Source organism: Lissotriton vulgaris, chromosome 7, assembly GCF_964263255.1.
Source record: "Lissotriton vulgaris chromosome 7, aLisVul1.2, whole genome shotgun sequence".
Lineage (NCBI taxonomy): Eukaryota > Metazoa > Chordata > Amphibia > Caudata > Salamandridae > Lissotriton > Lissotriton vulgaris.
The window spans coordinates 216,419,516-216,435,258 of NC_141695.1; the positions used below are offsets into that span (position 1 = coordinate 216,419,516).

Below are 15,743 nucleotides of genomic sequence, written 5' to 3' on the forward strand. Positions count from 1 at the left end.
TATGATTGCTGCCAACCCTGTCTTGAGCTCCAGAGACCAACAGTTTTCTGGGTCTCCGGATTTCGTTACTCATGAAGGGTGACTTCAGTGCTTTCCTCATGTCCAACATGTGGAGAGCTTGCTCTGCTGTAGTCTTGGGATTTAGGAACAAAGTCAGTAAGTTCATAGTCTAATTAATATAGACCTTCAAGGTCAAGGAGGATGGGTGATTTCTGAGGATGGGTGATATCTTAATGACCCACTATAAATGCTGTAGATGGTTTGTGCACCAACACTTGAATCACACCTAGCCTAACCCTCGCAGTGCGAGAATCAGAAACATAACATTTTCGTTTTAAAAATTTTTGTTTCTGCTTCTCGCTCTGCGAGAAAGCAGTGGGGCGACGCTCCTCCGCCCTAGTGGATGAGCCACCCTTGGTAACATCCCAAGAAGTTACATCACAGAAAGTGACATCGCAGGACTATTGATCTTATTTGGCTGCACTGAAGAGATCTTATGATGGATATCAGTAACCTGGACAAAAAGATAAATATACAAATTAAATAAGTCCATATATTTTAAAACACTATTAAATGGATTACATTTGTCACATTGGATGAAAAAGCTAGGTGCAGGTCTCACAAAGATGAATATTTTTTACTCATGTTAACTGATTGTTTCTAGATGAATGCATGATCAACATTCCAGTTCTGTCTCATAAAGGGAGGAGATCGTGTTGAGATAATGAGGGGCGGGATCATTCAAAGTATAAAATTACACAAGAGAAAACCCCTCACTTCATGGATATAATCGCAAATTTCAAAAGGCTCCCTTGTCTTCCTGTGCCATTATTGTGCTACTTTAGGGTGATATTAGTAATTTGTTTTAACATAAATCCTTTCACCAGTATCCCAGAGTCATAGGACAATCTTTTTTTGTGTGCAGGCTCTTTACTCCGCAGAATTATGTTAAGTGGAAAAAAAACAGAACATATAATACAAAATTACAAGACACCATTGCAAACAAATAAAGATTGTACATAAATTTAAAAAAAATAAAACAGCCAAGATCACTGCTAAATCATACATTGACTTGAAGGTATGCTTCAGATTGAGGGGGTTTTCAAATCAGTGTTTTTGATTTGGTGTTAGAACTGTAGGAAGATAAAAGTGGTTGGCTTTAGCGCTGGTGGAGCCCTGTGCGACACTGTTTGTTGGCCCCTCCAATGACTCGCTCTGCCATGGATTCCCTCACTACCACCCTTTAACAGTGTCCCTCAAGCCTCCATAGCCACATTCTTGCTCAGATGCATCCAATTTGATTTACAGCGCCAGTGACATCAGTGTAGGGTGTCAGAGAACTTTATATCACACACATTACACAGATACAATCAATCATACGTGTGTAAATCACATAAGATAATTTGATATAAGACTAAGGACTACATGTTGAGGGAGTCGCATGACAATCCTACTAGTAGGCAGTATAGTTTAATAGCGATTTATTTGGAGAAACACAAACTCTGAATTTATAACTTAATACAATGGTTGAGGATTCTCTTTAATAACCAGAATTGATTTCTACCCAAATGAACCCTTTTTGCATCCTTAGGATAATCAAAGACTGGGGGAAAAAAACATAACACTCTGATTTAAACCTTGTGCGTTTGCATGTAGCTCTTCGATGACAGTTTATAGCTCATTGTCTGTGTTAGGAGTTTGACTTATAAACTGCAAGTAACAAAAGTATCTCTGACAAACGCAGTAACCCACTGGCCTATTTACATCATGATGACTTAGTGATCTGCACGGTACATGTTCTTTGCAGCAGGTACATTAACCCTTTGCTCTACCGTTTCACAAGTAAAAACTTCCCCCTGACAAAACTCTATCTCTCTCTAGGAAGAAACATTAATCACCAGAGATATCATGACATTTTTATTGTTGCCGAAAATTGCTGGAGGTCAGGAAGGAGGCAGCAAGTGCTTTTAAAATTAAAATATACTCAAAAACATGGCGCCCCCACTCGCAGTCAGCTCTCAGTGCGATCTCACCGGTCGCACCGCCCTAGAGCCTCCCTGCTCAAGGGTCCTGTGACCTCAGTGACGGTACCTGTTACTCTAGGGTGTGCTGCTTCGTAGGCCTGCCCACAAGACTGGAGGTGAGCTTCAATAGGGGTTGTAGTGGACAGGCCTTCAAGGTTAACCCACACTTGCTACCGCTATGGTCCACCTGCTGGTGCTGAGACACCATTTTTCTAAGGTCTTTCGTGGCCTTCTAAGGTCTAGTATGGAAATATGCTCTCTCAGGAGAGTGGTCTGGTGGACTGGTCATGAAGGCTGAACCTGGTTCCAAAGTTCCATATTTGGCAGTTCTGACCATAGTGCCACATCCTCTCTCCCACTGACCACCATACTGCCCCCTCTGAGAGAATCTCGCACTGCCTTCACCTACAACCCAATTGCGCCCCGCTATAAACACCTCGATGCGACACAATTAAATTCCGCACTAGACAAGAGCAATATGCTGCCAAGAAAAAAGTAACATACTGAAAAATGCAAACACACATAGAGAATGCAAGATTAAGTAAAGCATGTGAAATGTAAGCATGAACAACGTGCTAACCTCAACGCTTTTACACTCACTGTTCAGAATTAGTGAGTGCTTTTGCATGAAAAGGTAAGGACATAACTACAGGACCAGAAGGGACCCTTTTCAATGTCCATTGCTTAGATCCTTTGAAGAACCAGATTAACCCACTTACTCGGTCTCGGCGGCAAGGGAACCGCCCAAGCCTTCCATACCCTTCATACATAGTAAAAGGAGAAATAAATGCCTTCCCTCTTTATTATTTGTACCCATGCCTAGCGCTAGCCCTGCTGCTGAGGGCCAGTTACTAGGAGCAGCAAATGGCTGAGACTGCTCACAAAGGCGGCAAGCCTCTGAAGCTTCCCCTTCATGGACCCTACCCATCCTGGGGTAGGAGGCTTGGCACCTCTGTCCAGGATGTGCTTTGTTTCAGGACACCAAGAGCCAGGGCTCTCGACCCTTGGATCCGGAAACATGTCTGAGGGTGGCAGCTGGCGAGCAGCCACTAGAGTAGGTATTTTTTCAGGGGGCTTTTGGCATTAAATTCCACACTGACATCAGTGTGGGTTTAATGAGCTGCGACGTTTGCTACCAAACTTCACAGGATTCAGTAAAGCCATTATGGTGCGGTGGAGTTTGTAATGAAAAACTCCCAGACGTTACTCTTTATGGCTTTACTGCGCTTACAATGTCTAAGAAGGACTTAGATATTGGGGTACAGTGGTCATGCAGCACCCTCACCAGTGGTGGTATAGTGGACCCAGCTAGAGGGGTGCCTTACCAATACCTTAGGCAGTGGGTTGTAGGCATTGCAGGATGTGTGCCATGTCGACTCCTCACTTTTCTATGCACCAAAAGAGAGAGCGAGAGCTCGATTTCTTTTCTTTTTTAAAGGTATTAGAGGACATATGTGCTGCAGCCCTTAGTCCTTCCCTGGTCAGAGTGCCCTTGGTACACGTGGTACCTGTTACAAGGGACTTACATGTGGCAAGAAAAGCTAATTGGGGGTACAAAGCCACAGTTTTATGAAAATAACATAGGCCGTGGGCACCTGGTTAGCAACAAAACAGGGCACACTTAGTTAAGGAACATCAACATCCGGCAAAAAGTGGGGAGCAACCATACAAAAAAGGGTCACTTTCCTACACAGACTTATTAGAAATAATTTCAGGTCCTACTTACACAACCTAAACACAAGGAGATGATGGTCGGAGCGCTGAAACTTTTCAGACACTCACCCCCAGTCACAGATCTGAATCCATCATCGTTCTTTCGCTCACTTCGCCACCCAAGTGCAAACTCAGCTATTTGCAAATCAATCTTGATCCTGTGCCAGCCCGAACTGCCAAGCCATGTCTTCCGTGGACCAGAAACAAGTATCCTGGGACCAGTTTTGGTCTAAAAGCCCTCATCAGCCAGGCTACCTGCACAACCAGCCTTTTCAGTTAAAAGCTCATATGGTCCATTGACTGGTTTTTGCACGCAACAGCAACATCCAGCTGGGGAATAACCTAGACCATCCGGGAAACGATGACTACCATCCTCACATATCTTTGACATACTGAAATCGTAGCTGTTCTGGAATCTTGTTTCTTTTCACATGTTATTAGGAGCCAGTGCATCCCCTACGCCAGTTCATAGTGTAGTACCAAGATCTTAGTTCCACTAGAACCCTCCTCCTACTCACAGAAATCGCAAAGAGCACTGATCTTGAAATCTTTGCTTGTCGAGGTGAAAAGAAAAAATATCTAAATCACTAGCTCTGTTGTCCTATATTAATTGCAGCATAGTAGTGTGTCCAGGGATACAGAAAAAAAAACTCTGATGCTTCAAGTTACACAATTGAGTTGTCATACCATGCCTAAACCCAGTGGGGGATGTGACCACCTCAGCCCCGACATGTCGGCACTGATTTGAATGCTTTAAATTAATGAAAGACCGCGCTTTTCTGCTTGTTGTCTCTGGACTTTGTGTATATGAGAGATCAGTGCGATCTAGAGGTCAAGAGGCTGCTCTTTGTTGCAGCCAGTCTATCTCCAAACTGTGTTTTAAATGATTGGCAATTAGGATATTGACTATTGCTCTCTGGGACCCCTCTGACAACACTGTTTGATTTTTCAGGAAATGTACTTTTGATATGTTTAATTTCTTGGCGTCGCAGCACCGGATGCTCCCAGAGAGCTGCACTGTTGATGAAGAGGAGGATGAAGTGCAGCTAAAATCAACCAGGTAAGGATCACTGAAGTTCTCACATAGATGGGAATGTAGCTGCAAACTCCAGCTAGAGTGGGCGCCTTACTTTTTCGTTTTGTTCAGTTGGAAATGTTACTTCAAATGGCCAGTTTATGGTACAAACAGTTTGGCTCTGCACCATTTTGTTTTCTTTAACATGTACTGCCAGGGTTTAGATCCATCTAATTAGGACTCTGGTTGTTGGTCACCTAGTTGTGCACGCTTTTGGATTAACATTGTCGGTATAACCACCTCCTCTCTATATCTGGTTTAACATTTTCCCTTCTTTCACTTGGGTTATGTGAGGCTTTCTTTTTTGTTAGTCTTCCCTATTTAGTTCTCTCTATGAATAGGATGGCCTGAGAGTGTGTCTTTCTCTCTGTCAACGTTAGCCTGTTTTTTAACAGCATGTCTCCTAATACTCTCCTTTCTGATCTCATTAGTTCTTTCCTGATTGCATCTGAATATATATTTACAAGTAGTCATTAATTAACTTCCACTAAAGAGAGAAACCTCCCGTAAAGATGACATCCTTTACGGTATCAAGCAGTGTAGACTCTTGTTCGGATTCAATGTACGGGGTCTTTGGTGCATTGTTGATTCTGCAATCATAGTATTCCTTTGGTCTCTTATCTGGTTTTGTTGTGTTTCTAGACGTGCCACCAGTCTGGAACTTCCTATGGCCATGCGTTTCCGGCACCTGAAAAGAACATCCAAGGAAGCAGTGGGTGTGTACAGGTGAGTTATGGTCATGTTAATTTGGCGTCTGTGTAAGAGTTATGCCTCTCCGTTCTTCAGGTAATCCTTCTGTACAGGTGAGTTCAATCAGGGATCTCTTAGGTTTCTGCTGAAGCTATCAGTCCTTCTGTTATTTGTCTAATTTGTCTTATTTGTCTAATTTGATGTTCTCACTCGCTTCAGTTGATGCCGAAATTAAAGAGCTCCTCTGTTAAATTGTTTGACTCAGTTGTATTTCGGCAACCGGCTGACTGTTTTTTTCTTTCTGCCTTAGAAATCAGGGACCTTGTATTCTACCTGCAGGTGTTCCTGCTAACTTTCTCTTTCAATTTTGCCTTCCATATTTATTAATGGCAGCCATTGTCTTTTTGATAATTTCTTTATTTTTTTTATTGTGTATACCCTATTTTATTTTAAAATGTGAAAACCATGTCCAGGTAGCAAATTATTAAAATTTCATCTCAAGTCCCAGATTGTTAATCCTCCCTGCATTGTACATTTTCCTACACTTTAGATGCAAAATATATTCTCTGTCTCCTAGATGATCCACCATCTCAATACAGAAGCTTATTTCATGTCTTGTTTCCAATTTTCTCCCATTCACATTACTTTATAATCCATTATGGTTGAGAGAAAATTCCCTGTTCAGACATGATTGTATGCAGCCCTCCACCCTTCCACACACACTCCAAGTGAAAAGATCTCCGCATCTTGCAGTCTTGCCAAATAAAGTCCTCACCAAAATGATAGTTCCTCAGTTTACACAAATCCATTCTTTATTACGTGTCTAGAATGGTGGAATTGTTAACTTTTTCTTGCCCAGAAGGGTGAGTGACATTTAGACTCTTTAGGCCATGAGATACACATTGTAAAGCCTACTTCTATTCACATCATAATTCACTAGTTTCAAATATTTCCTTTGAAAGATAATTTCATATTTCTGATTAATACTTTAAACAGCAAATTCCTCACTTTAGAATATCCAGGTGCTAGACTTGATGCAGAGCGCTCCTGCATGCCAATAGATGGCATTGCGCGGCTTCATGCTGCTCTAGAAGTGATGAAGTAGAGCAGCGTCTAAGCACTGATGTCAGTTTCTTTCTGCACATTCCAGCGCAGATCTGAGCTTGATCTTGTTGATCTTCCTATGACTCCTTAAAACATTCTTGAACCATGAGCTAGCGGTCATTGGACCCACCATAACCGACATGTTTAAAGTTACGACTGCAGTAACATCGGTCACAGACCCACAAAAGGTGTGCCTAGCCCCGGACACGACTCAGTTGTGATAAGTTATCTCTAATGCACCTGAAGGTTTTAAAAACCAGAAAGCTAAGATGAATGTCACCAAACACAAAATTGTAGTCTCCCCGCAAATGCTATGCTCACAACTGCTCCACTTCCTGCTCAAAATCGAAAGGCAAGTTTGAAATCCAGGTGTAAGCATAGGAAAGCAAGGCACAATTCAACACCATCCCAACCGCTCATTTTAAAGATAAAGGCACAGATGTCAAGAAGTCTCTATCCCTTGAGGTGTCCAGCCATTGACCCGTTTTCTCAGTTGGTCCCGATGTGCCCATTGTTTCCCGGGCAATAGGCGATCCTGCAGCAGGTCGAGGCTTTCAAAAAGGCTGTCCTGCAGATATTTCTAGTGCTTTTGGATCCCTCTGATGTTCTTTTTGCCCTACGGAAATTGAAGGATCTCAAGTCCTTCTGAACCGTTATCGGGCTCATACCAATTCTAGGACAGACTTCCACTCCGGCCCCAAGGTCCATGCTAGTTCCTGCTACCCTGATAATGGTAATGGCACCACAGTTACCGATTGGTGGTCTGGTGCTGCCTCATGTCGGACTGACATCTGCTCGATCTCGACCGATTTCATACTGAGAAATTTCAAAAGCCTGGCAGTTGTTATGCAGCCTGACTCGATCAGTGCCTTTGCCACATCGGAACTATTAGCAGAGGCTCCATTTTTTTTTGGTTCTGACTGTGATCTTGTGCCAGAGCAGGCTGATCCTCAAAGACGCGTTGGCAGAGACAGCCTTCCCAGTCAGTGATGCAGTAGACAACCCAGTCATTTTGAGGACACAGATGCCAAACTGCCAGCCGAAATTCAGGCAGTAGGGACATTAGTCTTCCAAAATCTTCTTTCCCTACTACATTTGCCTAAAAACACTTTGGTTTGCTATCAGTGGTGCACATCCACTGGGGGTGGGTGAGAGGAAACAGGTTTGGGGGGGTGTGGCCCGAAGGGAAGAGGTGACAGGATCTAGCACTTCCTCCTAGGTTGGAGATCCATCAAGTCAGATAGATGGGTTCTGTAAATTGTTTAAACTCCAAACATGATTGAGGTTTACTAGAAGCAAGCCAAGGTCCCACCTTATTGTATCACAAAAACACTAACACCAGTGTACAGGGATGGTGCTTATGGCAGCTCCCCTCAATCATTTCCAAGGTGGAATAGAGTCAGCACAGAGCCGCACAATGTCACCTATCGGCACAGAGGAGCACTAATGCATTTACAGTTAGTGTTACCTACAGTAAGTACCTTGCACTTTCATATTAAATTATTTGCCCTCCATCTTTTTATTAATGCTTCCACTCAGTGTGGACAGTCTGTCATAACTTGGATCTTGTTGCAAATGGGTTCCACCCATTTAATACCCCAGCATTATTTGCCTTTTGATTGCTCAGTTTTTGGCTCTTTTCTGTGGGTTAGTCTCACTACTGGAGTCTCAGTCGTGGGAATTGGACTGTGAGTGTTTACTGCCAGTGGCCACCTATTAAGATACATATACAAAACAGTGATGGATGGTGTTAGATGTGGGTTTTAGGAAGCTGGGTGTTCGAGGCATGTGGGCTGCTGAATTCATATCTGTGCATAGATCGCCGCCTAGTGTTGGGTCCGGATAATTGCACATTGCACATTATTGTCCTGGAAGAATCTTCGAATTATAACGAGATAGGTGGCTCCTCCCCTGGACTACAGTGCGCATGGGCATCCTCTCCATCCTCATATTGTTTTTTCCGCCATTGGGTTCGGATGTTACTATCTTAGCTCAAGTTAGGAAAACGTTCTACAAAGCCAAAAGGCTTTCGACAGCGTCGGTATCGTTTCGTTCGGTACTGTTAACTTTGCTTCGAAAGGACATCGAGGAATCAGACGGTTTTTCTTTCCACATTCGACTCGATCTACGATGGAAAGAAGCCCATTCAAGAGGTGTCCACTTTGCAATGCAAAATACCCGCACATCGATGTCCACCCGGTGTGCAACAAGTGCTTGTCCCTGGATCACAACGAAGCCAACTGTATGGCCTGTGCCCGGTTCGGGTCGAAGAAAACTCTTTGGATTCGACGCGCGGCTTGATTAGAGGCGCAGAGATAAGCTCCTAATCCAGAAAATCTCTTCGGGACCGAAGACTAAGAGGTCATTGATCTGGAGGATCGGAAAGAACACTCGGATCCTGTTTCGGAGCATGACTCAGAGTATGATGCCGAAGATGAAGAGATATTGGAAGAAGAAGAAAACGTCGTCGATAAGGTAGGAGACGACGCAGAGGCTCTTGGGGCTGTAGAAGATAGCTCAGGCGAAGAGCTAGGCCCAACCGTTGATACGGGGGGCGGCGATGAAGCACTCGATGAGGCTCAGGTCGAGGGATCGCTACAAGGCCTTACCTAAGATCTATCGAATCGTTCTAAAGCCCCGCATAAAGGCCCGGCTACGGACATATATAAAGAGCCATCGGTATCGAAAATGCCATCGGTCGATCCAAAGAAATCGAAACCATCACTATCAAAAACGAAACCAAAAGTGCAGCTAACTCTGGTCGGTTCCAGGGCCTCAAACCCCTCGGAGCCGAAGAAACAGAAGAAGGCCATCGATACCGAGAAGTTCCAAAAGGTCATCGAGCCGAAGGTTGGGGCACCGAAGACCAAGATCAAGGCTGTCGAACCAAAGTAGTCGGCGCCAAAAAGAGTCGACGCAGACAAAAGGCTCGAACCGAGAGAGGGGGTCGATCCTCGGACAAGGCCCGAGACCAAGACAAAGACTGGCTCCAAGAACCCTGTCGATTCGACGCAGCTGACCCCATTCATATCCAAACAGGTGTCAAAGTCCCTCCAACGTATCAAAGAAAAGGCTGCAGAGGTCGGACCAAAGAAGGCCCCAACCCCGAAGTTGGTCGGAAAAATTCAGACCGCATCGACACCAATCAAATTCGGGTTGCCACCGATGGTGCGACCGAAAATGTTCGAACCAAAAAAAGGTATCGGAGCTATTAAAGGAGTGTTGATGGGACTAGGGGCTACAGAAGAGCCTGAAGAACAGGAGTCGAGGCAGTTCATCGACTCGGACGCTGGTAGACTATCCATGTATAAGAGGAAAATAATACCAGAAACACCCATGGAGTCATATAAGATTCCATTAAAGAAGAAGAGGGATTCAACCACATCACCAGTTATTGTGGAACCTCTGCAGTCCTATGGACAAGAACTTCAGTCTTTTTCACCCACATACTCAGATGTGGATGCAGGGGATGACGATAATGAGGATGCCACTTATCATGTGGTCACTGATCCCGACGATCAGAACCAACCATGGGCAGACCCAGCTGAGCCAAGGGATCCACAGAATGCCCCTGACACACTTACATACAATGTTAAAACTTCTCCTACCGAGGACACTACTGCCTTTAATGCCCTTATTGAAAGAGCGGCGGGTAACCATGATGTGCAACTACATGCTGACCCTATTGAGGAAGATTTTCTAGTCGACACCTTTTCCACTTCTGAAAGAACCGTCAAGACTCTGCCCATTCTGAATGGGGTCCTTAAGCATGCTGATGACATTTTTAAGGAGACCACCAGAGCAAGGGTGTTAAACCCTAGAATTGAAAAAAAAAATATAGGCCGGCACCTGTGGACCCTACTTATATAAGAGGACAGTTGCCATTGGACTCATTAGTTGCTTCTAATGCACGTAAGAGAGCAAACTCCCAGACTACAGGTGATGCTCCTCCTTCTGACAAGGAGTCGAAAGTACTGGAAACTCCGAGGAAAAGGGTGGCAGCGCAGGCAGCTAACATCTGGCGCATTGCCAACACTCAGGCACTCTTAGCCAGATATGACAGGGCCCATTATGATACCCTTGAGACACTGTTGCAACACCTACCAGATCAGTACAAGGAGGGAACGGAGCTGCTAATCCAAGAAGGGAAGCTTATAACCAATGCTTCCATCAAGTGCGCGCTAGACGCAGCTGACACTGCAGCCAGAGCCATTAACACTAGCGTCATGTTAAGGAGACATGCCTGGTTAAGAATCTCGGGATTCAAACCAGAGATACAAACTACTATCCTCAATCAGCCAGTTAACCCGGACTACTTATTTGGACCTGAGGTTGACACCACCCTTGAAAAGATTAAAGACGACACCGAGACTGCAAAGTCTATGGGGGCTCTCCAGTCACAGCAGTTTCGGGGTGGCTCCTTTTGTCGCTCCAATAATAGAGGACCTTCAAGAGGCCAAAACACACAGCAGACACAGTATAATAAAGGAGGTACACAAACCACCTACAATAAACACTACAGGGGTGGATATCGTGGAAACAACATCAAGGGCAGAGGAAGAGGAAACAACAGTTCCAGATCCTCTGCCAATAACAAACAGTGACGCCCTGTCACTGCCCCCCGACCATATAACACCTGTCGGGGGGAGACTACAACAGTTCCTGGCAGTCTGGAAATCCATCACCACAGACAGGTGGGTGAGAGACATTGTCCTGTACGGATACTGTCTAGAGCTGACACCCACTCCACCCAACATACCACCAAGACACCGTCCTATATCCGCAGAGCACTTACACTTATTGCAGCAGGAGGTCGTCAGCATGCTGCAAAAAGGAGCCATAGAGCTTGTGCCTGTAAAAGACCAAGGCTCAGGGGTGTACTCTCTGTATTTCTTAATTCCCAAAAAGGACGGGTCTCTCAGACCCATACTGGACCTAAGGCCTCTAAACGGATACATTCTGTCAGAGCATTTTCATATGCTCACCTTACAGCAGGTTCTACCGTTACTCAGTCAGGGAGACTTCCTCGCAACACTAGATCTAAAAGATGCGTATTTCCATATACCCATACACCCATCACACAGAAGGTATCTCAGGTTCACTATTCAAGACCAACATTATCAGTTCAAAGTCCTCCCTTTCGGAGTAACAACGGCACCCAGGGTGTTCACAAAGTGCCTGGCGACAGTAGCAGCACACCTAAGGAGACAGCACATACATGTCTACCCTTATCTGGACGACTGGCTTATTCAAGCAAAGACAGCCCAGCAGTGTGCCAGCCACCTGTCCCACACCATTCATCTTCTTCACAGTCTGGGATTCTCGCTGAATTATCCAAAGTCACATCTCCAGCGTGCCCACGTGCGACAGTACCTGGGTGCGACAATAGACACTCTGGCAGCCTAAGCTCAGCCAAATTCAGTGAGGATAAACAGCATGCAATTGCTGATACAGAAATTCAGACCCCAACACTCGCTTCCAGCAAGAGTGTTCATGCAGTTGATAGGCATGATGGCCTCCTGCATCTTCATAGTCCTGCACGTGAGACTACATATGCACCCGCTTCAGGAGTGCTTGGCACGTCAGTGGAATCGGGCTCAAGGACAATGGAAAGACCTAGTGTTGGTGAGCGGTCGGGCATTCAACTCTCTGCATTGGTGGAACCCACAAAACCTTTGCAAGGTCCGACCGTTCCAAGAGCCTGTACCACAAATAATACTGACGACTGACGCATCTCTCCAAGGATGGGGAGCTCATGTACTCCATTACACAGTGCAGGGACTATGGACGACACAGCAGAAGAGGATGCACATCAACCTTCTGGAATTGATGGCAATGAAAGCTTTCAAAGTACACCTGTGCAACAAGGTTGTGTTGATCCTGACAGACAACATGACTGCCATGTATTACATACAGAAGCAGGGAGGAACATACTCTCCACAGTTGTCTCATCTGGCTCAGAGCATGTGAAAGTGGGCCATTCAGACGAACATCTTCCTCATACGGGAACACCTCCCGGGCAAGGACAACCAAATGGCGGATCTGTTCAGCAGACACAGCCACCAGATGCACGAGTGGGAGATACATCCATCAGTTCTCCAACCGTACTTCCAGCAGTGGGGTCATCCAGAGATAAAAAGTTGGTAGTGGAGGGTGCACTGCTAGTGGCTATTTAAATTGGTAGGTGGTCAAAGTAATATGATTTTGAACGGGTTGGGTGCTCTCTTCAGGTGGCGTTTCCGTCCTGGTAGCGCCTGTAAAGTACTAGTAAAGTTGTGCACGCATTAAAATGCTTATGCATCCCTGTAGATAGAGGCACTCCATGGGGTTCAATAAAGACTCCAAACCTTCAACCAACTTTGGAGTCTTTATTGAACCCCATGGAGTGCCTCTATCTACAGGGATGCATACGCTTTTTAATGCGTGCACAACTTTACTAGTCATCCAGAGATGGACCTATTTGCCACAAGGGAAAACGCAAAATACCAAAGCTTCGCCGCCAGGTTCCCACATCCGCAGTTACAGGGCAATGCGATATGGATGAACTGGTCAGGCAGGTTTGTGTACGCTTTTCCCCCAGCGCCTCTAATACCGCTGGTGGCACGCAAGCTGAAGCAACACTCGATGACACTCATCCTGGTTGCTCCAACGTGGGCACGCCAGCCATGGTACACCACGCTAGTAGAACTTTACGTGGTACTGCATTAAAGACTGCGGCTAACACCCAGACTTTTAACGCAGAGCCATGGCGAAATTCAGCACCCAGATCCGCAACAGCTCAACCTGGCGATCTGGCTCCTGAAGTCTTAGAATTTGGCTACCTTAACTTGCCACCAGAATGTATGAACATCTTCAAGGAGGCAAGAACAACCAGAGCATGTTATGCGGCTAAATGGAAAAGGTTTGTCATATATTGTAACAATAATGACATTAACCCACTGGATGCATCTATTCAAAACATTATCTGTTATTTGTTGCACTTATACAGATGTAATCTGGCGTACAGTTCCGTTTGTATACATTTATCCGCAATAGCAGCCTATCTTCAGAACAGGCAGCACCTCTCACTATTCAGAGTGCCTGCAAATAAAGCTTTTATGGAGGGACTCAAAAGAGTGATCCCTCCCAGACACCCACCTTCACCAGTCTGGAACCTGAATGTGGTCCTCACCAGACTGATGGGACCACCTTTTGAACCTCTACACTCTTGTGGGATTCAATTTCTGACCTGGAAAGTTGCTTTCCTAGTAGCAATTACCTCACTAAGAAGAGTTAGTGAACTGCAGGCACTAACCATTCATACAGGTCCACGCAAATAGAGTTGTACTACGCACCAACCCTACATTCATGCCTAAGATGATTTCGCAGTTCCACATGAACCAAACCATAGAACTGCCAGTTTTCTATCCTAATCCGGAAAATGTCACAGAGAGATCTCTACACACATTAGATGTCAAGAGAGCTCTTATGTACTATATAGACAGAACAAAGGATTTCAGGAAGACAAAACAACTGTTCGTTGCCTTTTCTCCACAGCACAAAGGCAACCCCATTTCCAAAGCAGGAATAGCCATATGGATCGTTAAGTGTATACAAATTTGCTATGCAAAGGCTAAACGCACACTAACCATTCCTCCAAGAGCGCACTCCACACGTAAGTTAGGAGCATCCATGGCTTTCCTGGGGAATATTCCTTTAGAAGAGATATGTAAAGCAGCCACATGGTCTACTACACATACATTTACGAAACACTATTGCGTAGATGTACATTCAAGACAGCAGGCAGCTGTAGGACAGGCTGTTCTCAAAACTCTTTTTCAGACTGCTGCAGCTGGCACAGGCAGCCGCCGCTAACAAGAGGGACTGCTATGTAATCTATGCACAGATATTTATCCTCTTTCCTTGAAGCTTCTGAGTATCTTGACATTACCCAGCATGGATTTCGAAAACACCATAGCACAGAATCTGCCCTCACCTCTGTAGTCGACAACATCCGACGCAAGGTTGATGCTGGACAAACTACTGTTCTTGTGCTATTGGACCTCACGGCCGCATTCGACACTCTGTCTCCTGCCATTCTAACATCTCGGCTTAGTGAGGCAGGTGTCACTGGCTCGGCCCTGAGTCTCCTCAACTCCTTTCTCCTTGATAGGGAACAGAGAGTGATGCTCGGCAACCACCTCTCCCCAGCAAAGTCTTTGCAATGTGGGGTGCCACAGGGGTCGGCATTAAGTCCGACCCTGTTCAACATCTACGTGGCCCCCCTTGCTAGGCTAGTAAGATCGCAGGGGATGGAGGTGGTATCATACGCCGATGACACCCAGATCATGGTCTCACTCACTCAGTCCTCTGTCATAACATCTGCCTTTAGCTTCAGGTCCTGTATGCAACACGTTGCAGATTGGATGGTTACCAACTCCCTGAAGCTAAATGGCGACAAGACTGAGGTCTTGATCTTTGGGAAGGACCAAGATATCTGGTCGAGTGAGTGGTGGCCCTCCTCTCTTGGCACCTGCCCCACTCCCTCTCAATCTGCCAGAAATCTGGGTGTAGTGTTCGATACTTCACTTTCGATGTCCTTACAGGTGAATCGGACTGTTTCGACCTGCTGGGGCGTGATCAGGACGCTCAATAGAATTCGCAGCTATCTGTCTCTTCAAGCACGCAAGCAGATTGCAGTCGCCCTTGTTGGTTCCAGGTTGGACTATTGCAACTCTCTCTACATGGAATCCAACAAGGGCCTCATACATCGACTGCAAATCGTGCAGAACGCTGCTGCACGTTTTGTCCTGGATCTTCCCAGGGCCTCTTCTGCCACTGCTGCGAGGAGAGACCTCCATTGGCTGCCTATTCAGCACAGAATTTACTTCAAAATTCTGTGTCTGACTTATAGAGCACTCGAGGATGGACCTAAAGGCGCTATCAGCTCCCTGCTTACCCGTTACCACCCCACAAGGTGTTTGCGCTCTTCGGGACTATTCCAACTTGTTGTCCCTCGTTTTAAGCTCACCAGATGGGGAGCCAGGGCTTTTTCAGTCGTTGCTCCACAACTCTGGAACATCTTGCCGATGGAGATGAAGACCTTACCCTCTCTAGCGCTGTTTAAAAAGGCCCTAAAAACGTGGTGCTTTTCTAGA

The 15,743-nt window shown here is 45.6% G+C and overlaps 1 protein-coding gene across 1 annotated transcript in view; it reads left to right on the top strand.

Moving 5' to 3' along the window:
• KMT2B (lysine methyltransferase 2B) overlaps window positions 1–15,743 on the top strand; it is a 1,030,490-nt gene that overhangs the window by 994,340 nt on the left and 20,407 nt on the right. Inside the window, exons 33-34 of the mRNA XM_086929980.1 lie at window positions 4,690–4,797; window positions 5,455–5,538. Coding sequence (XP_086786106.1) covers window positions 4,690–4,797; window positions 5,455–5,538 — 192 coding nt within the window. The remainder of the gene's footprint in view (window positions 1–4,689; window positions 4,798–5,454; window positions 5,539–15,743) is intronic.